This window comes from Equus przewalskii, chromosome 5 (assembly GCF_037783145.1).
Source record: "Equus przewalskii isolate Varuska chromosome 5, EquPr2, whole genome shotgun sequence".
Classification (NCBI taxonomy): domain Eukaryota; kingdom Metazoa; phylum Chordata; class Mammalia; order Perissodactyla; family Equidae; genus Equus; species Equus przewalskii.
Genome location: NC_091835.1, coordinates 50,630,603 through 50,657,654, shown reverse-complemented (window position 1 = coordinate 50,657,654; position 27,052 = coordinate 50,630,603). Strand labels below are relative to the sequence as shown.

At 35.1% G+C, this 27,052-nt stretch overlaps 1 protein-coding gene across 48 annotated transcripts in view; it reads left to right on the top strand.

The window, feature by feature from the left end:
• SOX5 (SRY-box transcription factor 5) overlaps window positions 1-27,052 on the top strand; it is a 947,484-nt gene that overhangs the window by 817,891 nt on the left and 102,541 nt on the right. For 26 of the 48 annotated variants that reach the window (XM_070620831.1, XM_070620808.1, XM_070620816.1 and 23 more), the window contains one exon: window positions 7,518-7,641. In XM_070620831.1, the coding sequence (XP_070476932.1) occupies window positions 7,518-7,641 (124 nt within the window). The remainder of the gene's footprint in view (window positions 1-7,517; window positions 7,642-27,052) is intronic. The other 22 variants (XM_070620840.1, XM_070620821.1, XM_070620842.1 and 19 more) reach the window with 1 other exon arrangement.

The following is a 27,052-nucleotide window of genomic DNA, read 5'->3' as shown; positions in this document are numbered from 1 at the left end:
ACTGTTTACCATCTCAATCTTGAAATTCCATTGGTTTTTGTGATACTATATTCATGATTTTCTTTCCTCTTGTCTCACTTCTCCACTCAGACTCCTCTTCCTCTGCTCTTCGTTGAACTCTTGTTGTAACCGAGAGGATTTTGAGCTGTCTCTTCTCTTAATCCTTCAGACCATCTCTACATTATCTAGTTCACTCTCATCAATGAATGACTCCCCAAACCATAGCCGCTAAAGATCTCTTCTCTAGCTTCAGACTAGAGTATCTGTCCGCTAATGAGATATCTCCAATGGAACATTATTTAGGCACCTCAAACATATCATACCCAAAACCATATTCATTATCTTTCTGTGAAAACTATCCCTACCCTTCTATGCTTTTTTTGTTTTTTTACGAGTATAAATAGTTACATAAACTAGACACCTGATAGTTATCTTTGACTCTGTCCTTTTCTTCACCTCCAAAATGCATATATATATATATATACACACATTTTTTTTTTAAAGACCGAGATTGCTCATATATCCACACATAGAACATCCCCCATTTTTTCCCTAAATACTTCTTGGCTTTTTCTCCTCGTTCATTACTGTCCTATAATTGATCAGGCTCTCATAATCTACTGCCTAGTTGACTGTATTAGCCTCCTACCTGGTCTCTGTGCTTGGCCTCTCAGATCTCTTCTTCACGTACTCATCAGAGCATTCCAACTGACCTACTTAAAATCCCTCAGTAGTTCCCCAGAGGCCAAAGGAGGAATCTCAAGTTTCTTAGCCTGATACACAGATGATTTAGGCAGACCTTCTCACCACTGTTTCCCTCTTACATTTTTTGCTATTCTAGACTGCTGGTGGTGTCACCCTCACATGATGTTTCCCCTTGTCCCCATTCCTTTGCTCTGTCCCCGCGTCTGCTTCGAATTCCTTCTCACACTCGCATCCCTTTGCCTGGCTAACTCCTACTTATTCATTCAGACCCTATACCCGCTGTCTTTGTCTCCATGAGGCCTGCCTTGACTTCTCCTGGCTATTTTAGGAGTCTCTCATCTGTGCTTCCATAGTATCCTATACAAGTTTCTGTTGTTGAATTAATAGCAGTGTATTATTGTTATCTATCCATTTGCCCCACTGGACTCAGAGCTCCTAGAAAGCATATTGTATATGAATTCATCTTTGTATCCCTACTTACCAAAAAAGTGCACATTCTGCTTAGTAAAAATGTTGACTGAATGAATAAACCAATAAACAGGCTCATGCAACTAGAAGCTAGATTAACAATCTTAAATATCTACTTGGTATATTCGTTTCAGGGAGCCACTGAAGGGTTTTGCAATAGAATATTTACATAAAATATTTAACTATGAGTAATTGATAATCATTTACTTGTCCTTTTACAAGTGTGATAATGTGTTTGGTTTATATTGGATTCATAAGATTTTGGAGGGCAACACTACATGCGGTATCCATGTGGTATATTTATAAAAAGTGTTAAAACGTAATATTTCATCTTACAACTTAAAAAATATAGGAAGTAGCCTCTTAAGTTTATTATGAGTTATTCTAACTTGTGAATACCATGCTCCTCATTAAAAAAAGACTATAAAGTTTTGTGACAAAAGTATTTTATTGAAACTTAATTATAAATGTCACACATTTTAAACCTTAATTAGGAGCTTAAAGAGAATTTCATCCATTAAGTGAAAGAAAATAAATGAAGTTAAGAGTGAATAGCGTTTGGAAATATTCAAAACAAGCAAATAGGTAAGAATGAATTACCAACCCCATAACAAATTAATTTTAGGATTTAGCCAGAAAACAGAATACTGTTTTGATGTGATCTGTCCTTTTCTCCCAAAGGGTGTCTAAATTTCAGCCACAGTGAACTGAAAATTGGTTAGTATATAAGAATAATACAGTTGATGCTCATTATTTGTGCTAGTTATATTCTATAAAGTTGTCGTGAACACTGAATTAACGAGTACTGAGCAGCTGCTTCTGGGCAAAGTATGGAGTTAGGCTCCTGAGAGCCTTTGGTCATCCATTTTCATCAACTGATCAATGCAAAGCCTTATTTTATGTGTGTTTCTGTTTAAAGACACCTTATTAATATGTGTTATTGTTCTATATGCTCTTAGTGAAATCACCAACAAAATTTCTCACTACTTTGCACAGGTCTGTGAGTGACTGCAAAGCACTAATATAAGTAAGTTTGGAAGGGGTACAAGTAAATTTTAGTGAGTAGGCAAATTTGCAAATACACAGTCTGCAAATAATGAGGATCAACTGTATTTTGAAATGTGTTTTTAGTTGCATATATGGATTAGCCATGCATTTTGGATTTTATTTTACTGTTTACTTCAGTCTGAATATTAGTACAGTGTTCTATAATCTGTTCTGTGATATTCTAAGGAAAACCCATCTTTGGGACCATGAAATTAGCCTTATTTTCTGTTATGGTTCCTTCCTTTCCCCTGCAGTCTCCGTCTCCAACTTTCCCCATTGTGTAGGGAAGGAGTGCTAGATTAAGAGTTAGGAGATGTAGTTCTCCTGTTAACTTTTTTCTTACCTAACTGTGGGATCTTGAACAATTTATGTGGCCAAGCTAAGTCTTATTTCTTTATCAGCACAATGATTGTGTTGTGACAGAGAATTTCTAGGATCTTTCTCAGCCTTAAAAGTCTGTTATTCCATATATGTAGATCTTGGAAAATTTAGACACTAAAACAATTTATAATACTAAAGAAAAATGCATTTCATAATCATAAGACAAAAATTTAGAATACACAGATTTCAAAAAGCCGTATAATTCATTGTAGTTTATTCTTTAAAATACTAATATTTTTACCTGAAAAATTATGGTGTTATTAGAATATAAATAAATTACCTGAATAAAAACTGTCACACACAAGTAGATAGCCTTATGTACACACAACCACTTAAACAATATAACAAGAAAACATACCCTTTACAATAAAAATAAAAATATTTTTTAAAAAACCTTAAAAATAAAATTACCAAGAAAACTACAAGAATTATATAAAACAAAAGAATATTTGAATAAATTGAAAGATGTAACTTGCTATTAGCCATTAAGCCATCATGTTAATGAATCCAAATAGAAATTCCATATCCTAAAAGTAATGTGGAAAAATAAATGTAAAAATAAGCCAGGAAATATTTGAAAAAGAAATGATAGAGTACTAACTTTACCTATTATTGAAACATATTGCAAAGCTATAATAATTAAAACATCATGATACTAGAACATGGTAAGTAGGTATATCTGTCCATTGCAGAAGTATGTAATAAATTTCTAATTTTCTGGATTACTTTTCTATCTCTTTATGCATGCGTAATTCCAAGAGTCATGGTTATATACCATAACGTATAAGATCATTTAGCTATAGCTGAAGAATAAGAACATAAAGCAATTAGTACTTCATGCTGCCATTCTTCTCTGGGGAAATTGAATTTCTTTCTGGTCATTAACTTTGTCGTCCAAAGGCTTTTTGTGGACATTTGAAGTTGGTGCGCAAAGATGTAATTAGCAAGATGAAACTATGTAATTCATTCTTCTTCCTTACTTATGAACTATCAATACCTATCATAGGTTTCAGTTGCTGTTCTAAGCTCTAAAGCTACAATAATAAATAAGTTACAACCTCTTTCCTAAATAAGCTCATAGGTCATAAGGGAAACTCAAGTTATACAAGCAACTATTATTCAATACAGTAAGTATTGTATTAGCTTTATGAGGTTAAAAGAAGCAACAGTTCTTTCTGCCTGAAAATTGGCACCATAAGAAAGAAGTGCTTCACAAGCAAAAACACTTTGTGGGTCTCAAAAGCCTTTGAAAAATAAGCAGAATTTTGCCAAGAAGAAAAGGGAAAGAGAAATCACTCAGAGCAGAGGAGAAAATAGTTTTGAATGCATTCAAGCGTGGAAAAACACCGAGTCCAGAAGGAAGGCTTCATGATCCATTGAGGCAAGAGTACAGGATATCTGAAGAAGGACAGCAGAAATGCCTGGAAAGATAGGCTGGGGACAGTTGTGAGGAATCCTGAATACCATGCTGAGGGAATTGTTTGTTATTCTCTGGGTAAAAGCAAACCATCAAGAGTCTTTCACAAGAGGGGCATGTAAAATACAGATACAAGACTCATTTAGAAGAAATTCTGTGAGAACTATAGCTTCATAGCTGATTTTATCCTGTGGGCACCAGAGCCTATAAAAGTCAGGCAGTCTGCCTTTCAACTATTTATATATCTGAAGGTGCTTTGTAACTCAAGGCAAAACATGAAGAAGACAAAAAGATTGTTGACAGTGACTGAAAGCGTTCCTTAAGACAGTACTTCTCAAACCTGCATGCACGTTGGAGTCAGCAGGGAAAATAAAAAATGCTGATGGCTGGATGTCACCCCTGTTGATTTGGATTTAATGGGTCTGGGAAGCAGTCTGGACATTGAGAGTTTTTCAGAACTTGCCAGGTGATTCTAATAGACATTCAAGTTCGGGAACTACTGTACTAAAACAAGAACCTATTGTTTCTGCAATTCTAGAAATTATTTTTCCCAGATTTTAAGGTATCTGAAATTTGTATGCCTCTTCTAACACTAGTATCTGTTTCACTTGAAGTTTCTTTCTTCTGCTCTCTAAAATGCCCTTATTAAATCTATGATCCATCTTATAATCAATGGTGTCTTACAAAGGAGGAGATGTACTATATAAAATATAACTTACAAACAATAAAGTATAAAGGATATACAGTAGCTGGTGATAAACCAGTGTGACTGGTTTGTTGTCTGGTTCTTTGTTTGCTTGTTATTCTGGTCAGCATCCTCTGCTTACGCTGAGCTAGCCCCCATGCTGTTTTGCCTTTGGATGTCTACCTCTTGTTTCAGGCCACTTATTCCTACATACTTGCTCAACGTGCAGTCTCTATTTTTTGAGTCTTTAGTTAATTGTTTTCCATTGGTTTCTCCATAAGGTTTATCTTTTTTCTAGTATGCTCAAAAAACGCTGGCTGTATTGGTGAAACCTTCAACTCTAACCTTAAAACAATGTCTTTTTGTTTCCCTAGTTGTTGTCATTCCCTTTTAGTTTCACCCTAGTGGCAGTGATAGATTTAAAATCTTTTTAGCTAAAAGAAGTGCTTTCCAATTTGAAGTCATTGCTGAAAACAGATTCCCTCATTCCTTTTTTTTAGCGGTAACTTTGGTTTATAACATTATATAAATTTCGGGTGTACATCATTATATTTCGATTTCTGTGTAGATTACATCATGTTCACCACCCAAAGACTAATTACAGCCCAATCCTCTTTCCGCCCTCCTCCCTACCCCCTTTCCTCCCAGTAACCACCAATCCAATCTCTGTCTCCATGCAATTGTTTGTCGTTGTTTTTATCTTCTATTTATGAGTAAGATCATATGGTATTTGACTTTCTCCCTCTGACTTATTTCGCTTAGCATAATACCCTCAAGATCCATCCATGTTGTCACAAATGGCTGGATTTCATCGTTTCTTATGGCTGAGTAGTATTCCATTGTGTATATATACCACATCTTTATCCATTTGTCCCTTGATGGGCACCTAGATTGCTTCCAAGTCTTGGCTATTGTGAATAATGCTGCAGTGAACATAGGGGTGCATGTATCTTTACGCATTGGTGTTTTCATGTTCTTTGGATAAATACCCAGCAGTGAGATCTCTCATTCTTATGATGCTCATTTCTCCCTCTCTCTCTCTCTCTCTCTCTCTCTCCCCGTCTCCCCCTCCCTTCCCTCCTCCTACCCTTTCTCCCTCTCTCCCTCTCTCTGTCTCAAACCACTCCCCCAACATGCACACTTACCAACCAAAATCTCAGAAATAGTTCAGAGGGCTACTTTGAAAGATGAAATGAAGGAGAAACTGAAAGTGGACTTTTAAAGTGAGAAATGATGACAACTGTAATAATCCTAAGTGCCCTAAGAATGTGCAGTGCCACTGGGAGAAAGGGAAAGTCTGAGAGATATTTCAGAGTTGCCGTTAGAATTAACGACTGAATGAATTTGTAAAATTTTTTGTATATTTGTTTGTTGTACTTTTTACCATTATCCCCACCGTAATATAAGATCTGTGGGCATGAGATCTTGGTTTTCTTGTTCACTGTTATATCCCTACTGCCTAGCTCATTTTCTTATACATAGCAGATGTTTATTAAATATTTTCCAAATAGCTGAATTAATGTGTGGAAGGAGTAGTAAGAGAGAATAAAGTCTCAGATATGTGATTGTTAGCATGACCCTAAATTCTCATTCATACATTCATTGATAAACACTAACCAATAATCATGTTCACCAGGCAGATCTTACTTACATATTTTGGGGCAAAAAATCCTAGTTATTTTTGTTAATGATAACCTCTGCATTAGTCAGTAGTGTGAAATAGCTGCAGAAAGGACTGCATTAGGTTATATTTCTAGAAATTCTTGCTCAGTTCAAAGAAGACAGTGATTCCATTGTGCTGGATTATTTCTTTACTGTTGTGAACTCCATATTCAGAAAATGATGCCAGCAAATTAAAGTGTATTCCAAAGATGGCAACCAAAACAGAGGCCATGCTATGGCTTTGAGGAATGGTTCAATTGCTTGGAAAAGGATAGATGAAGACAAAAGTACAGTCATGCACTGCATAATGACATTTTGGTCAGCAACGGACTGCATATCTGTTGGTGGTGCCATAAGATTAGTACCATATAGCCTAGGTATGTAGTTGGCTATACTATCTAGGTTTGTATAATTATACTCTATGATGTTCCCACAACGACGAAATCACCTAACGATGCATTTCTCAGAAGGTATCCCTGTCATTAAGTGATGCATGACTGTATAGTACAGAGTAGGACTCAAGGGGCTGGATTCTAGACTTCATTCTGACTATGCCATCCCATGGCTATGAGCAAGTCAGTTCTCTTTTGGCCCCAGTTACCTCTTCTCTAAAGAGAGGGGAAAGTCTTAGTTACTCTCTAAGCTTTCAACTAGCTCTTTTCTTCAAGAATTTAAAAAATTTCGGTATTGTGTGTGATCACGAGAATTATCTTCAAATAATGAAGAGCTATTTATGTATAAAATGATACCAGTTTAGTTAGTTTTCCTTTAGAAGGTAGAATTAGTCCTAATAGGTGAGATTTACAGGAGATTTTAGTTCAACCTAAGGGATAGTTTTTTACCGTTACCTTAATGCAATAAGAAAAAGGCTTATTGTGTGAAGTAGTGACACTTATCACTGTCAAGGATATCATGTAGGGAAATTCTTCATCAGCTGAGAGAGAGAACTTAATAATAACCTTCCAACTATGATATATTCTGATTCTCTTGCCTAAGGTAGTCCCAAGGCAAGGCCTCAAGCCCAGTGTTCTAGCAAGCTTGTATGCCAGTATGTTGAATTCAGTAAATGACTTTCTTTTATCATGAAGTAAGGAGGGTGGGAAGCATGGAACACCAAAACTTCTTCTCTTTGATTCGCTCTATCACGTTCAGCAGGTTCAAGGTCAACTGCCACCATTAATGATTCCCGTATTCCCTCCTGATCAACGGACACTGGCTGCAGCTGCCCAGCAAGGATTCCTCCTTCCTCCAGGCTTCAGCTATAAGGCTGGATGTAGTAAGTACCATTGATTTTCCACTTGGGAGTGGGTGGAGGGCATGGCTTTAAATTAGGCAATCTAATGTTCTTGCCACACCAAGAAATGAGGTCACCCATATAGCATTTTTATTTTAAAAAGGAAACACACAGAAGATGTAGAAAGGATTTATGTTGTTATTAAAAGCACTTAGATTATTTCTATGCTTCTGAAGCAAATATTTGCTATTTGTAATTCAGTTTCCTAACATCTGTTTCCAGTGTATTCTTAATATGAATATAATTTTCGGGTTCAATTTATTTTTGCATAGATAAGAAAAGAATATGCTTTTCAATACCTTTCCATTGCCTTTAAAAATAAACCCAAGTTTCCTAATGTGAATTAGTTGACCTTCCGTTATCCATCTCTTCCCTATGGTTACAGCCTAATCCTCACTAGTTTTCTTTTCTACACCAGACCATACTCTTTTTTGACTCTGGACTTGCATTGCCAGTTCATTCTTCTTACTATTCTGAACCTTTTCCACCTAAGATCAGGGAGAGCTTGCCTGACCTGGTTAAGTACCTTTCTCTTGGTTCCTTTGGATGCTGTATATTTTCTCTTTCACTTTAATTGTAAGTTCTATGAGGGCAGGTGCCGATTCTGTCTTATTCATTGTTATGTCTAAACTTGTAGTAGAACATTCAGCTTTTTGTTGAATGTATGAATGAGCACTCATGACAAACAGTACAAGGGCATTTTGCACTGAATAATGTTATACCAAGATAACTTTTTATATTGCTTATTAACTTCAGATGCCTGTGATTTTATGATTTTTTTCTTTCTTACCAAAATCAAAACTTTACATTGTTAGTTTTAGAAACAATCTAATATTTCGTTTTCTAAAATTTAAATAGCCAAAATGCCAACTATAATCTGTTAGATAAAAATAGTAACAAATTCCAAAGAGGAGCTACACTGCTAAGCTATATATCTTCTAGAACATCATTACCATGGCCAGAAAGAACACAGAGAAAGCAAGTTGAGTGAAATATTTTCATTGATAAAAGTAGAGCACTGTTGAAAACAACTAGTGAAATATTATCATTTTTGATATTTATATAGAACATTATTTCATAAATTCCAGTAGATTTTGGTTCATTTAAATGTGAATAAATTGTTCCATTAGCATCTTGCCTTGCTTCAGTAGGTATTTCATTTGAGAAACTCTATCCAACATTACTAGAAATCTGATCTAAGTTTTCTGCTAAGTGATGTTTTAGATTTTAACGTTGTAACATTTATTCCTACTCTTTAAACCTTTCTCTAATATTGAAAAAATGAGATGTAATTCTTTAAATATATAAAGCCATTTGAGATGAATAGATTGTAACTATAGAGTTTAGGTAAAAGTGAACTGAAGTCAGGACTGAAAATTCACACTTGCATGGGACTTTGCCCTTCGTAATTTTTACACTGCTTTTGCACATCTTTCTCTTGACTTTTATTCCCTATGTTCTAAGATGGTGTTCTCACTCTGGATGCTTAATTGATTCATTTAATATTTTTTGCCATATCATTCTATCTTTGTAGATCTATTCATCCAGAAACACCAACTTTTTTATGATTAACTTTATAAACTATATATTCTAAGTATTTAAATTCTGAGAATAGAATTTTAACTTCTATTGCTAAACTAAATTCTTGAGTTTTTAATCATAAAAGCTTTTTTTGTTTTACTTCTATTTTCCCAAGGAATTACTATTTACGTTAAACAGGTCTTGCCAGTGTGTTTTTGGTAACCTTGGTTACTAAAATGAAAAAAACCCATCACTTTTAAAAATCATCAGTTGCCTCAGACTGCACCTGCAATATATACATATAGATTACTTCTGTTTTCCAAAAAGAAATTTTTTAAGCAACTGTAGAAATAAGTCCCATTAGCAAATATTGTGCTGAAGAGAAAACCACATTGAGTATGAACAATAGCACAACTGTAGGTCTGGAAAAGGTCACAAACACCTCTGCCTCACTCCCATTTGACAGAGTTGGCATACTACATTTGTTCAGTGTTAATGTAATGTGGCGTGGAGAAATTTTCCCCTTTCTAAAATTGTTAGTATATTAACCATTTGATATTTATACCTTCCGTGCTTAAAGTTATAAATGATACCACTTCTTTTGTAACCTTGGAAATAAAATAGAATAAAGCCTCTACAGCTGCTGGCAAGCTTGAAACTAGCATCATGCCAAACTCTAAAACTAAGAAGAAGCCGGTAGCAAAAGAAAGTGCCACCCTTGTTGACGCTCTGGCACTTTGAGTCAGTTTAAATGAGGAACTGGGTGGAAGCGATAAATAGTCCAGACAATTTCCTCCCTAACCAAGTTGCAAGAAAGGAACAGAGGTAGAGAAAGAAACAAATCTTGCCATCTCCTCTCCTCAATGGGCCTTCCTATGTCATTCCCCCCATAATTGTCAACCATAGGTGACATCTCTGGTTGTCAGTTGTTTCGAGTAATATTACATAGTTCTCAGTGAAAGAGACTGAGCAACCTACCTTGATTTGAGTTTCAAGTAAATATGAAAGATATACTGTTTGTTAGTATCAAAAACTCAAATGCTTTTCATCAATTGATTCATAGAAACTATTGATGACAAATTTTCTTATTTAGACAATGTGTCTTGATAAAATAAATAAAATAAAAATCTCTGAAACTACACAAGAAAGTTAAAATGTTCTCAACAGGGAAAAAACAAAATAAAAACACAAGTTGGGAACCTAACCATCATAGATTGTGTTAACATCTCCTGTTTTCCAAAAAGGAAGCTTTAAGTGGACATAAAGGTATTTTTCCCTTTAAGAAATGTAATGGTAGAAATATGGTGTGGAATGGAGACCTGTGGAATGTAGTTGCTGGACTCTCTCTTAACTGCTAGAATGCACATCATTAAACAATGTAAGAATAAATTAATAGCAGCACAGCCAGAGACTTCAGAGCAAACTGGTTAGATAGAAAAAAAGTTTTAAAGAATGTTGTAGTCCACTCTTATCCGTGAATATGTAGATCAACTTACAAGTATTGATATATTATTATCAGAATCTCAGATTCTGTTTTGGCATTTGCTATTAATGAAAGCAAGCATGAAACCACACTTCTTCATGGATCCATATCTAGTTATTGCTTTTCCTACTTATTTCTTAAAATCTAAAAATAATTCCAAACTTTTGAGGAGGTAAAAATAATGGCATCTATTATTAAATTGAGTGCTTTTAATATATATAATAACTTGAAAACAATTATGTAAAAACAGTGGTTTAGTCAATCAATTCAGAGACTATTTCATTCAAGGAAAAAAATTAGTCAAATAATCTGTATTTTTAACTTGTCAGTTTTGTTAAAACTGTCAACTAAGTTGCTATATGTAAACACACACCAGATTTTATATTGCGTAATAAAAAAATCCCAATTTTAAATTATGTTTGTGGGTATTAGCTCATTTTATTAAGTAAACAACCACTACAGTTCTTGAAATAAATTTGTAAAACTAAACAACTGAGTTTCCAGTTCTGAATTGTAAAATAAATGGGCACAGAAATTAATTGGTTCAGGTACACTTTGGATGGTTGAAGCATCCAAGGACAGCGTCCATTTGCCTCTGCTGGAAAGTCTGAGTGGAATCCTAACCTCTTAAGCAAAAACCTCAACCTGCGGACCACACAGCTTGTATCACGTAGCTATTTTTGGAATAAAATGTACACACACCTTTGACCTGCAGAACAGTTTTATGTTGTCAGAAAGACACCACTTTCATGTTTGTTCATCATAGAAAAAAAAATCTACCAAAATTGAAAATAATTTTGAATATGTGTGTTGGTTTTAATCCAACGTTTTAGACTTCAGAGAGACGTTTGAGATAAGGTGGTTGAAGGTCTTAAGTTTGGTCAACACCAATTCCTCTGACTCCTGCTTCTGGTTCTCGTTCCGCAACACACAGCTTCCTTGCACCCACCCTCAGGTTAAGTGCTATTCCTTCAGAGCACATATTTTACAGGCAGAAATGAAGGAATAGGTGCTTCTCTTTCTACTAATGTCTACAGTCCTCCATCCCTCTCCTTTCTATTTGGGTGTAAAGTTTCTAGTCATATATTTCTAATAGATGCTTTGGAAATTTTTTGCAGGAAGACATTTTATATGGAAATAAACAAAATCTACAGGAAGGCAAAATCCAATAAAATAACTCATTTTGTATGTACAGGATAAAACAAACAGGTGTAAAAGAGTTGGCTTAATAGTTTTGCCAAGTGTCAAACTGAATGTGCCACATAGCTACAGAAATAGGATCTTTCCCCGTTGATGGGCATGCGCCTAGCGCTCCAGTTCCCAAACCATGTGCTAATGGACCAGGGTGCTGTAGCTAAGTCACAGGAGCACACAGGTTGTTTTAAAATTTCAAGGAAAATACGGAGAATCTGTCAGACTACATAAACTACCTTAGTTGTTTGGACCTTACTACTTAATAAAATGGAGTGGTTGAATATTTCTTTTGTCCTAAGGGTGCCCTGAAAAAAAATTAGTCAGCCACTGATGGTGTCTGAATCCAAGAAAGTTTAGGAACGTTCGGCGTAGTCTAGTATACATTTTAAAAATTATGATGATCTTTTTTACTGGAAAGTTATTGTTGACCTATCATATTACAACCACAGAACAGAATAAGAAACTTGTCTTGCACTCTTACAGGGCTATGTACAATATTATATACATAAGCAGTTGGTTTGTTTGTCTATAGCAATTCATTCCTTTGTCTATATGATTTCAGAATTCAGTTGTTTATTTTGTTTGTTTTGATTTAATTAACCCAGTCTCAAATAGGCAACTACTAATGGAGAAGTGCTTGGAATGAAAAAGAATGGGCTTGGGATCAGGTTTTGCCTCATTCTGTTATTTTGATCATCCTTGTGCAAGGTGCTGAGCTTCAGTTTCCTCATCTACAGAATGGATTGATAATACCCATTTTACTGAATTGTTAGAGAGATTAAATAGAATTATATATGCAACAGTGCCTAGCATTGTGTCTGTCTTATTACGTTATTTATAAATGGTAAATACTGAGTATATAATGCCAACAAAACACAAATCATGTTTCCAAAAAAAAAGATTCTAAAACCACACCCAGCAATTAATTGTATTCCATATCCTAGCTAGGATCAAATTCGTTCTGCCACACCTGACATGAGGCTTCCTCTGGCTAGGAAAATATAATTGTTTAGAGAAAAATATTACAGTGCTGATGGAAACATTTGTTTCATGTAGATATAACCTTAACCTTAACTATTTTCATTATAATCACCAAGTTTTAAACTTTTTCTATTGTCATTTTCTACTTGTCTATTTATCAGAGCTCCTGTTGGAAAAGATCATGTGATTTTTTTGAAGATGTATTTAGTCATTGTTTTGGCTGTATGAAACAAGAAATATATTCACATACTCATTCTGCATTTTAACACATTGATTAATTTTTCAGAAATGTGCTAAATAAAATAGCCATATAAAGTTACTGATTGAAATATTTAATTGCCTTATGAGATTAGCTTAAATAAATAGAAGTCGATGAGCCAAGCTTAATAAAATATGCCGTATTTACTCTTCATCAGTTTTCTGAACAGCATTTCCGCTTCCAATAAAAAAGGAAACTCTTAGTTAATTAGTTCCTCATACACCACAATAAAATTAATGTTTAGAAGTTAAATACCATAAACTTCCTCAGGCATATTTGCTGATGTATTCCTGTTTTTAGTTAATGTCACATGTTTCATTGTTTAATGGGGGATCATGTGGGTTCTGTTATATCTTTCTTGTGCAACGGGTCCATGTGTCTGGCATTTTAGGAGACTGCATGCTAATTTCTGACTTAACTGTGTCAGCTGTGTCAGCTGACATACAGGTCATTGACAATCAGTGCTGAAACAATCACCAAATCACAAGCTAAAAACCATTGACATGGTACAGAACGCTTTTATCAAACTGACAAAATAGGAAACATGTGTTGTCAGGATCACATACTGTAGAGTCTTTGCAAATAAGCAGAGAGAAGAGGACGTAATCATGTCTTCAGGCTTCTGTGTTTCTGTGTGTTAGAATTCTTGTGACCAGCTCTTGCCCTTCCTTCCCTTCCTCTCCCCAAATCTTAGAAACCAATGACTTTGGGTGAACCTGACTGAGTTGTAGAGCTTTGTGAATATTTGTTTTTGTAAAGAATAGCTTTGGTAACTGAACAGCCAATCATTTAAATTCTCATCTGGGGGAAGTTAAATTAGTCACATAAAAATATGAAATGATTAAAAAATAAAGAGAACTGAGTACAAAAAAGTATGACGTTTCATGATTAAATGGTGACAACCACCCTCCAGTTCTCATGGGAGAAATGTTTCTAGGTCAATAAAATATTTTTTTTCTAAAAAATAGAGTTTATAATATTTTTTACAAGATTTATCACTTGAGAAAAGAGAGATGTATATGTCTTTATTGTGACCAAGTGTCATAACTTGCTATAAAAATAACAGCTTATATTGTGCCTTATTGTTTATAAAACATAGAGACATAATTAACTTTAAGCATCATAACTTCATGAGGTGATAACTGCACTATATTAGTAACCAGTGTTTGATCCATTCTTATCCCTTGCCCCCCCCACACACACTACCAAAACACACACATGCAAGCAAACAAAAAAGGCAAAGCCCTTTCTTTGATAAATTCCTCAGATTTTATTACACTATGTCTAATCTTTTAATCCATCTTGTTTACTTTTTAACAGTTAAGAAGTTGAGAATGTCGTTCAATTTAAATATAATCCCCTTCAGCTCAGTGTTTTCTTTTTGACGTGATTCTCATTCTTGGTAACGTAGATGTGTCCAGTGGAAGGAGTGCTTGGCTCGCGACACTCTGCTCTCAGCCAAGGGGTCTCAAAATGTAGTTTTGCCATCGTCCAGCCTAACCCTCCAAATTCTAGGTTCATATTTTTATTGCCACAGCTCACGTGGAATCTCATCTCAGTATTAAATTCACACTAACTGAAGTATAAGCCTAGAAGAGCAGTATATTATTTTATTCAAATAAATGTAACTGTTAACAATATTTTACAACTCTCTTCTCCAGTAAGCGTGCTCTTTCACCATAGAAAGCTCTAATAGAAGGCAAACGTTAGTCATAATGTTGATAGGAAAGCATGGAAGCAGGAAAAATATTTATTAAAACAGGCTACGATAGCCTTTTGCTTCTAACTCTACAATAGATGTGTATCTTCCAGGAAGACTGAACAAGTCATGTTCTTGGAATACCATGTGGAATCAGACACTGTGTTAGGTTTAGTTACCGTAACAGGCCAAAATAATATTTTTCACTCATATAATAGTCCAAGCGTTGCTCATATGATAGCTTCGAGCTATCAGGTCCCAGGCGTGTTCTCTTATTTATTATACTGCCTTCCACATATTGTGGCTCCCACCTCATGGTCTTAGGTGTCTTCTCCAGCTAGAATATCCCCATTCCAGCCAGTGGAAAGGACAAGGAGAACTACAGCTGCTTTCTAAACAGTATTGTTTCCCTAATAGTTTACTTTAGGTCTATTTTCAAATAATATATTTAAACTTTTCTTATACCTATATATATATAGTTAGCTCATAACAACCTTTCACATTTTTTCTAATATATTAAAGATAGCACTTGCTGACTGCACAAACCTCAAACAATTTAGAATTATAGAAAACACAAACTAAAAGTTATTTGCCTACACGCATACACTCCTGTAATCCCTCTCCCCAGAGATAGGGAAGTGGTTATATGAAGAACTCCTTGGGGCAGGTGTGTGCACACAACAATGTTTATTGTAGCATTGTTTAAGACTGTAAATATTGTAGACAAACTTCAGGAGTTTGTCTGTTCTAGGTCACTATACTTCGGACCATTCGAGACATTTGCATTACGTGTTTTTCATATTTTAGAGAGAGGGGAAATTCCATAGCATTTCTTAGTTTCCACAGGGCTAAAATTTGCCATTGTAGTAGAAAACTCTAGGCTGGGAGTCAGCCCAAATGTATATTCCACAGGCTTATTGTCACTGTGGTTTAGGAAGCTTCCTGTTCTCAACCTGCAGATCACAGACTCCGGATATATTCCAGGAGGAAGGATGTCTATCAAAAATCCTAATAGAAAAGTGGAAAGGCTGTAAAGGATATCAGAAATGAAATGCGTGCTAACCTTTCATATTAAAAGTGGAACATAAAAGAGAAATAGCATTTGATTTGGTCTGAAATGGCTTGTACGAATGCCCCTCTTCCAGATCCCTACTTTGTAATATCTTAATCATTTTAGATGTTTTTCTCTGTGCTATTCCTTTCTTCATAAGACACAGAGGCACAATTTAGACATAGTAGTCTAATATAGATCTGGATATAGAAGCAGTTCTTTAATTAATGATTCTCTTTGAGCAGCTTAAAATGAGTTATTGTGCAGTAGCTTAAATGTTGCCTCAGTGGTAATGCTGGAATACTGAAGGAAAAGGAGACTTCTTTGATTCATTGTCACCTTTTCAGGGATACTCAGGTTTCTTAGATAATTAACACAGGAATTTTCGTTGGTACTAGAATTTATTAAATTTATGGGCAAGAGGTGAAGAAAGAAAGCTAAATCTTTAATATGCAGAAATGTCTTCCCTTTTTGAGAGGTGTTTCTTAAAAAGTTTATAAATTAATCTCTCACTAAACTAGCCGACTAGGTAACTATTAAATTAAGTAGGATAAAGTTTTCATTTGCTATGCTACATTAAAAAGACATAAAAATATTTTTTATTAAAAAAAATCTCTCTAACTGAAAAAAGTTAGCCTGTGACAGAGCAGTTAAGAGCTAACAATTACCTCAAAATATCTTATTTTAAAATAGCTAGAGTGAAACAAGAGATAATTTATTAATTTTACTTTTTCAAATAAAATTCCTATGAAATATTTATATTCATTACTTACCATTTTATGGGTTACTACAAAATATTAGTATTTCTCATAAAAAGTTTCAAATATTAGAGTCATATTATTCTATTCTTGCAAATCTAGAAAGACTTTACAGATTTTCTGCATTTAAAAGCCCCTCTGGGGCCAGCCTGGTGGCGCAGTAGTTAAGTTTGCACCTTATGCTTCAGTGGCCCAGGGTTCTTGTGTTCAGATCCTGGGTGCAGACCTGTGCATTGCTTATCAAGCCATGCTGTGGCAGGCATCCCACATATAGAGGAGGATGGGCATGGATGTTAGCTCAGGGCCAATCTTCCTCAGCAAAAAGAGGAGGATTGGCAGCAGATGTTAGCTCAGGGCTAATCTTCCTCAAAAGAATTTTTTTAAAAAAGCCCCTTCACCTTTACTTATGTATACCATATCAGTTGTTCTGAACTTCTTGAGCTCTACAAGATGATTTAGGAAAATGACTATAAATTTAACTACCTAAAATGAAGGAAGAAGTATAGTTGAGCTTATTGCTATAAGAAAGCAAAGTTCAACTTACTTGGATTTCAGAGTCTTCGGGGATTTGAAATAATCACCATGATGGAGGGTTTTGTTTTTACCATTTGTTTATATATAACTTCTTTTCTGGTAGACACCTTGACCATGCTCAGGTGCTGTAATGACATCACAATAGTGGGTTCTTGTGAATGAACAGAAATCATTTTAAGATTGAGGAAATTCATATTACTTACTTTTAATACCCAAGGGGGTATGAATTGCTTTTAAAGTCAAAATTTATAAAAGAGATCAATTATGAATTATAAAAGAATTGTTTGATGGGTGAAAATATGTTACAGAAGATTTTTAACCACCTCCTTCAGCTCCTTATTTTCTCATATCTTCAAAATCTAAGCTTCTCTTTCCCTCTCCATTTACTATCCTTCCTTTGTATCATTGGCAGTTGATCTAAAACATCATTATTGTTTGAATTAAACCCTGTACAGAAAACTAATTTGTTCCTTATTTGTATAATGATTTGCTTACAATCTGTTTCTTCTGCTAAACCTTAATCTTTTGATATGGGAATAATGGTCTCCTGTGCTTGATATTTGTTAATTTCTTGGATAAATAAATTATTCCTTCATTTATTCAGTCAATAAACACTTAGCCTTAAATGGCAAGGCAGGAACTGGGGATTTAAAGATGAGTAAGACATAATCCCTGCCTTTAGGATGCTCATAGTCTAGTTGGGGAGAATGGTATAAAAACAGATGTAATATGATAGAGAGACACATAGAATTTTAACAGAAGTCAGAGGAAAGGTGATGAATTCAAATCTAAGAATGGTGAAAGGTGTCAGGGAAGGCTTCTTGGAGTAAGGACCCCTAACTCAAATCCTAAGCATGCAGGGCAGCTAAACAACTGGAGAAGTTTGGAGCTAGAGGGATACAGAAACAACATTCCAGGCAGAAGAAACAGCCTGGACAAGGGCCAGAAATCAAGAGATGGAATAGGATGTACAAGGACCTATAAGCAGGTCAGTGGTGAGAGTAAACTATAAGGGGAGAAATGAAGGACAGTTTGAGGACATAAGAAAAGACCAAATCAGGGATATATTTATAGATCTTATCTGCTGGAGGAACTGAAAAACCGTTGAAGGGCTAAAATCCAGAATTGAGATCTTACTGGCATTTACTCATCCATCAATCCGTCCATACATCCATATCAAGGCATACCTTTCTTGTTCACTTTTGAACTTTTCAGTCCTTAACACATAGTATATAATCAGTAAATATTTATTACACTTTAAATACAACCAATTAATATTTACTGTGCGCCTGTAACAAGTGCCACTGGAAGCTGAGTAGAGAATTAATTTCTTTAGCAGAGGACTGGAGCCTGGGAGACTGACTTGGAGGCTCTTCCAGTAGTAAGAAATGAAAGGCTGGGAGTTAAAAAAACAAAGCTTATAATTGGTTGGCCATGGAGGGTGAAAGGAGGGAGAAATCAAGGATGCTTTCATATTTATAGCCTAGGTGGCCAGGTGTCACAAATGAGAGAGAAATAACAGGAGTAGAAGTTGATTTTGCAAGAAAAATGATGAATTAAGTTTTGTACATGTGAAGATTGAACTTCCTATGGGACAACTAAGGGGTATTGTCCAAACAGCAATGGGAAAGGTCTAGGCTGGAGTCACTGATTTGGAATATATTAGACTGTGTATGGTAGTTGGACCACGAGATTGGATGAGATCATTCAGATTATTTAGTAGAATGAGAAAAGCCAAGTGCCAAGGATTAGACTTGAAGGAATACCAATATTTAAGGGGTGAGTGGAGGAAGGTAGAACAGCCTATTGCAGACATCATAAAGTCAGCGTGAACAAGTATGAGGAGAACCAGAAGAGCATGTTGTCACAAAAGTCAAGAGAGTATTGATGTACTTAGAGAAGGAGAGAGTCATTAATAGTATCAGCCATTGCACAACAGTGTTCATATAATTTGGCAATTATAAGTCTTAAGTGTCATAAGTCATAAGTCATAAGTGTAATAAGTGTCATGAAGGCAAGGACTATACCTTTTATTTCTTTGTGTCCTCCATTTGGTGTTTGATACATGTGATATCATTACATATATCAAGTAGATATACATTAAATTAATATATCTATGTTGAAAATTGAAGTGTTTATTTGCATAATGTTCTAAAAATAGTCCATGATGTTTTCTAAAACTTAGTATTTTTTATCAAAATAGTAAGGACTATCGTACTTCCTAACTGTGAGATCTTTAACATTTTTTTAATTTGTAGAATGAGAATAATATCTACCATATTGAGTTGTTATGAAGACTAAATGAGATTTCATAAACACACAAGTAAACATATTCATATCTATTTGGATGTATGTATGTACATTCATATGTACACGTACGTAAAATATTTTAACAGAGTGTTAAAAGTCAACAAATATTAGGTGCACGCATTTTAAATCAGTGGGAGAATATTGAGTTATTAAAAAATGATGTTGGAACAATTGAATAACTATCTGATTAAAAAATAACTTTTTTTCTAAAGCATGTATGAAAATAAAATATAAACCCAAACTATGATTTTTTTTCCCTCTGTATCTCTTTTCTGTCATCCAATTGGTCATTAAGTCTGTCTCCCAAATCTGTTCCCTCCTCTCTTTCCCTTATGATTAGTTTAGGCCATTATCATTTCCCACTTGATTTACTGCAATAGTTTTTAACATGTCTATTTGTCTCCAGTCTCTCCCTCTTCCAATCGATTCCATCCCTTGCTACAAAAGTGATCTATCTACAACACAAATCAGACTATGTCACCTTCCTGCTCAAAATCTTTCAGTGACTTAACATCACCTTCAAAGTAAAATACAAGACTCTGCCAAAATGTGTTCTACCTGCTTCTTTAGCTGCATAGTTTAACATTCTCTTCTGCATCAGATACACTGGGAGGATTAAAATATCCCTGCAAGTAGGGGCCATATAGGTTAGTGGTTATTGTTAGCACTGCCCTGTGAATGTCCAGGGGCTCCTCCCAAGCAGAAGTAACCCACCAATTTGTCTATTGGCCCATGAGATGAAAGAAAGCAACTTCCTTCAAAAGTTCCATTCATAGTGTCCTTTTTCACTTCCTTCTTTCTTAGACTCCTACAGAACTCCCTCCGCCTGGAAGTTAGGATGGTGAGAGCAGGATGTTTTAAGCACCACTCTGAGAAGACAATTAGTAAGAGCAATCCTGGTTGCAGTAAGTGGTGGGGGCCTACTGGTGGGCCGCTCTAGCAGTTAGAAGACTTGGAAAGGAGGTGGTAAAATGGTCCTGAAAGATAATCTGTTAGTGAAAGTAGCCAATTTTTAAGAGACACTTTAACAAATAACCTTCCCTGACACTCTTTTCAGGTTAACTTCTTCTTTCCTGGAGGTTTCCAGAATATCTCCTACACTCTTCTACTTCGCTCGTTGTATCGTTGGATCGGTTTATGTGTTTATCCCCCTCACTTGGCTAGGAACTCTTGTAGGGCAGGGATTGTGTGTGTATGCATGTGGGTAGGTTTTAATTTTTACATTTCCCGGCACCTAGAGAAGGTGATCTGTCAGGTAATCTGGTATTTGTCGAGGAATAAAAACACAAACAAAAAACTATGGAAGGCTAATAAAGGAACGAGTCTTCTTATTTCAGTGAAGATGGTGCCATGAAACTTTCCAGCACTTTTATATTAGTTCAGTGGATGAAGGGTGTATGTCATTGACCCTGGGTAAGAACATACTTGCTTTTGACAATCTTTCTCAGTCTGAATAACATTGTTGGAAAATATTGCTTTTCTTACTCTGTGTTTTGTAGCATAAAAATGTGTGTCACTAGAGATAATTATTATTTATATATTCATTACTTTAATAATAATGCAATTAACATGCTTTCTGAATGGTTATTGGGTTATTAGCTATATCACTTGTATAAGTAGATACTATAAGCTGGGTTGTATTCTGAAAACAACTGACTAACATACCTCGGTATATTTTTCAACTTTTTGAAAAATTTTAGTTTTGAGCTAGAATTTTCCATACTTGGCTTTGAAATAAAAAGCAAATTAACTTTGGAAAGGCTTAGGGAAAAACTTTTCAAATGGTTAAAACCTAGGAAAGAGTAAAAGAAATTACTTTAACTAGTTGAAAGTCAATTAGAATAACTTAGACATGGTTGAACTTTAAAAGTCAGAATTTTCCATTATCTAATTTTTACTGGGTACCTCATGAGGTATTTACAAATTAAACCTGTTGTAATATTTTTTTAGTACAGTAAATTGAGGGATAGCACAAATAGATGACAGTAATTACTTCAGTGAAATATCTTTTTTTCCCCAGCAGTTTCTGAATTTCTCTTTTGCCATTAAGAACTACCCTTAACCTTGTTTGTGAAGTCTTATAGATTCCTCTTTAAAACTCTGACACATGCATGTAATATATTTTGAATTTCCTTGATTAAGTGTTATATTGCTATATTAACAATTTTCACAGTTATTATATTTGTATTTACTTAGTAACTTGGGGCAAATTTCAATCAAACCAGTTCTGGATATTCTGGGCCTGAAAAATTGGGAATGATGTAGACATGCTTCAAGTTATGTGTGTTTGTGTGTTGGATGGAGATAGTTGTAATAATGTGGTTTCTCAGACACAAACCATTTGAAATTAATTGATATCGTATTTATGATTATATATTTATATCTTGGAAACTATGTATGATTAAAAATATATAATAGCTGTAGTAGTCTTTTCGATTCCTGCTGTGCCAGTCTTTCATTTTCTCCAGTTCACTTAAACATCAAATACATTGACAAAAGGCAGTATATGACAAACATATTGTATTAGTTTGCTAGGGCTGCCATAACAAAATACCACAAACTGAGTGGCTTAAACAACCGAAATTTATTCTGTCACAATTCTGGAAGCCAGAATTCCGAGATCAAAGGTGTCAACAGGCTGGATTTCATTCTGAGGCCTCTTTCTTTGTCTTGTAGATAGCTGTCTTCTCCGTCTGTCCTCACATAGTTGTCCCTCCGTCTGTGTTGTTTGTGTCCTAATCTCTTTTTATAAGGACACCAGTCATATTGAATTAGAACCCACTCATGTGACTTCATTTTACTTTAATTACCTCTTAAAGGCCCTAAATCCAAAAACATACATTCTGAGATACTGCAGGGTTAGTACTTTAACATATAAATTCTGGGGGGACACAATTCAGCCCATAACACATATATAAACTTATTTAGCTTGTATATACATTTCATATGTGTATATATATATATATATATATATACATTTACATATACATGTACAGTATGGCATGTGTATAACAGTAGTTATGCAAGGGAAAGATAATTATATTCATTTCACTAGTATAGATTTATGAATTTAGGAAATGAAGAAAGATAAGATTCTAATATATGCATTTTGTAAAACATTGTGGAATAGTCCAGATTTTAACTAGTGAGCTCTAAATGTTCATATAATACTCAATTTGTTATTAACAATTAGATGCTAGTAATTGGGAAGCCCAGAGCTCCTATGAGGGTGTTTGCCATCCATCCAAATTCAGTTTAAGTGTGTGTCCCTAGTTAAAGAGTGGGTCATCTTTAAGACCTTCTCCTTCTTAACCTCTTTAATGAAACTTGTAAACTTCATTTCATATCCGCTGCCTTTTGATATGCAAATATCAAGTCTGGAGTATGAAAAGTTTTTCAACTCCCTGCTTTCAATCTCTTTTCCCTTTATCACCTATCACTTAAACTGGTTTTCTCTCCATTCCTTCAGCCTCTCATACTCATATTTTGATGCATTTCATCCTACCTAAAACATGTCTTCCCCTCCACCTGCAAATCTTCCCGGCCAAGCTCACTCTTATTTTCACCTTTATTCTCTAAGGATTGAAACCTGGAATTAGTTCTCCCTTAACTCCTATGGCACTCACTGACGGTCAGTACTGCTCAGATAAGTACTTAGTTAGAAAAGATAGGCATATAGTAGATGGAGACTAAGTTTTCTTTTGTTTTGTTGTTTTTATCTCCCATAGCACCAGGCAGAGCTCTGGTCACATGGTAGATGTTATAAGCACTTATTAATTGATTAATTTTCAACAGAGAAAGTAAAGTATATAAAAAGAATTATCACCATGCAGAGCACCACGGCCTCTGTACTTTTGCTGTAGTTAGTTTTCATACTGCATTCATTAAATGAGGAATATAAATGAATTACAGTTTTAAGTATTTAAATTGTTAATTCTAATAATCATAATATTTGCTATTTTAGCTAGTTTGCCTAAATACAAATCTGGCTTTTAAACATCTAAAATTCCCTTCACTTTATAAAATCGGATACAGCATTTTCTAGATTAAATATTAAAAATACTGAGTAATAAGTAAAGCCTTATCAGATATTATCAATTGTCATCTCTCTTGTATCATCAGTTTTTTCCCTATTTATTGTGCCTTTCTCATTAGCGCACAAGCATACTATAATTTTTACAAGTATATACCTTTTTAATAAAGTTTTCTTGGTCACACATCCTCCACTAGCTACTACAAAACACCTTACTGAAATTGGCTGCTCCAGCACTTCTCAAATGCATACAAATCATTGGGAATCTTGTTAAAATTTAAATTCTAATTTAGAAGGTAGATGCTTTCTGCTTTAACAAATTACCCAAAGCTTAGTGGCCTAAAATAACAAACGTTTCTTTGGACATAGCCATGCTAGGTACCTCTGGCTCAGAATCTTTCACTTCTGCAATCAAGGTGTTGGCCTGGACTATGGTTTTCTCTAGGCTTGCCTTGGGGAGGAGTTGGCTTCCAAGCTCCCTCCTTTGGCGCTTGGCAGGCCTCATGTCTGCTTGCTGTTGGCCTGAATGCATCAGTCCTTCCCTATGTGATCCTCTCTGCAGGGCAGCTCACAACATAGCTGCTTGCTCCAAGAGAGACAGAGAGGCTGGGGGTGAGAAAGGGCAAGTAAGACAAAGCCAGAGTCTTTTTGCAACCCAGTCTCACAAGTAACATCTTAGCAATTTTGCCTTATTCTGTTCATTAGAAAGCAGTTACTAGGTTCAGCCTATACTCAAGGGGAGGGAAGTACACAAGGACACAAATACCAGGAAGTGGGAGTCATTGGGGGTTCCATCTTAGAGGCTGCCTGCCGCAGTAGATTTGGGGTGGGTCTGAAATCCTACATTTCTGAGAAACTCCTAGGCGATGCCAGTGCTGTTCATTGAGAACTTCACTCTGAAAAGCAAGGGTCTGTCTACACTTACTGCCTCCAGTGCCTTTCTTTCAATCATCCTCTATCGATCACTCTCACTCCAGTTAGGCTTTCTCACCCTCCACTCCCCTGCACTGCCCTTGTTGAAGTTATCAATGACTCCTAACCACTAAATCAAGCATTTGAAAAAATTCATCACTCTTTCTGAAAATCTTTCTTTACTTGGTGTCTGGAACACCAAATTTACATTTCTCCTCAGTTTTTCTACTAGTTACCTTTCTCCCTGACTGTAAATGTTAGTGTATCCCACACTCCAATCCTTGGACCTCTTTTTTTATCTACAGTTAACTCCTGAATAGTTTATAGCTTTAAATTTCAGATATATGCTGAGCACTTTAAAATTTATGTCTCCTATGTGGATTTGTCCCCTAAAATCCTAATCGGTTTATCAGGTGCCTCAATGAACACCTCTACTTCGATATTTGATCGTAATTTCAAACTTAAAATGTCCAGAACAGAGCTCTTTATTCCTTTTCCCTAACCTCCCGCCACAGCAAGCCCAACCTGGCAATCTTGCTTCTCATCTATGTTTGCAAACCCAACAAATAGTTCCATTCTCTAATCAGCTGTTCAGGTGAAAAACCTGGGAGTCATCCTTGAGTCTTCTCTTGCTCTCATATGTAAACAATCATTAAGTTTTGTCGGTTCTGCTTCTTAAATATCACTTGACTCTCCCCTTCATTCTCCATCCAAACATCACCAGACAAGTCCAGACCATTATTAGATATTATGCAGAGTTCTGCATCTTTTTATTACTGATTACAGCTTCCAGCCTCTAGCCCAAGTGATTGTACTCAACCTATCTTCTTTTCATGTCCATGGTTTCCTTTATCCTAGAGGATAAAGTTTAGATTCTTTAATATGTTTTATAGAGCCATAACAGTCTGGCCTGATTCTCTCTCCAACCGCATTTATGTCTACTTCCCTGCCTACACTCTATACTTGAGCAACACAAGGACTGGCTCTGATGTAGCACTCCCATTTCACTTTGAGTCTTCATGAAATTGTTTCTTTTCCTGGAACATTCTTCCTTCCCTTCTTTGCCTGGCTAGCTTTCACTTAATTCAAGTTTGAGCTTAAACATGACTTCTTCGTAGAGGCTGTCTTTGACCTTTTAGACTAGACTTGGGCACCACAATGTAGTCCATAGCCTTATACACTTCCCTATCTTAACAGTCATTGTGTCTTATACTAATCATTGAATTATCTTTATCTTTTCCCCCCATTAAGCTTTAGTCCTGGGAAGGCCAAATCAGCAGAGGTGCATTCAGGCATTTTGAAGCCTGAAACATATAATTTGCAGGGGTCTTCTTTAAGAATAAAAACAGAAAATTATATCTATATGGCTTTCCTATTTATATATATATATATACATTACAAAAGAGAATATTCATTTATAAAAAGAAATCGCAACAAAGGAAAAAATTAAGGAAGCTGACAAATATAAAAACATCTGACCCTGTGAACACTGCTAGGGGCCCTTCCCAGAACACCAAAGCTTAGGCTGCCTTAGATCCCCACTTAATACACCTCTGCTCATTCGTCTTCTTTAAAGCTCTGTTTCTAGTGTCAACAGCACTGCTTAACATATAGCAGATACTCAATAAATATTTTTGAATGAATATATTAACAGTTATTTTCAGTCAAATTTCCATGCATTTGAGATTCAACAAGTTTTTCACAAATTAGATTTCCAAAAGGTTGTTTTATATATTGTAAAATGGTTCTTATAGTTATTATTTTGAATTATTTGCTGTGGTCATATATCAAATGGCTAATATTGTACTTATCTGTTAACATATCATTGGCCTCTATGTAAAACATCTGTTGCAACTCTTTACTAAGCAGAAAAAAATTTTTTATTTGCTTCAAAAATATACATTATAATCTTCTGTATGTGTGTATATGTATATATGTTTTTGTGTGTCTCTATATCTTTATAGATCATATGTATTAAAACTTTAAGATCAATTTCAAATTACTAAACTTTTATCTTTTTAGATATTCCCACGAACAGAAATCCTTTGGGGAGAAACAATCTATTTTCTGTTTTCTTTATAATTATTTTTATAAACATTTGTCTCTGGAATAATAAAGATACAAATAAATAACTTAAAAATTGAATAAAATGTTTTCTTTACTATGAATTTGTCCACGAGACATTGTTTAAGAGGCTATTTGAATCAAGACAATAGCATAGCAGTTGAAAGATAAGGTACTTGACTTAAATCTTTAGAGTTTAGTTTGTTAAAATAGAATAAAGTTCTTTTTATAATAACGTTTTAAATTTGCTGAGGAGTTGGTGTGCTCATATCAAGATTATCAGGTGTGTGTGTGTGTGTGTGTGTGTGTGTTATAACGTGCAGCTCTCTGATCAATGTGCACTTTTTCCTCCTATTTTCCTAAATACATCATGAAAAAAGGATGAGGTTTCCGCCTTAATTGCTTGTGCCTTTTATTCACATTCCTCTCTCAGCCAGAATTGTGAAAAGAGTGTTAGTAAAAGGCTGCACAATAGAGCTTTTCATTAGGCCTCAGCAAGGCACACAAAAGAAGGCTTTTGGAAAGAGTGAATGCATGAGTTTAATTTGCAGGTGGAGAGGAGATAAAAGGTGCTGACGCCTCTATTATTCTCTT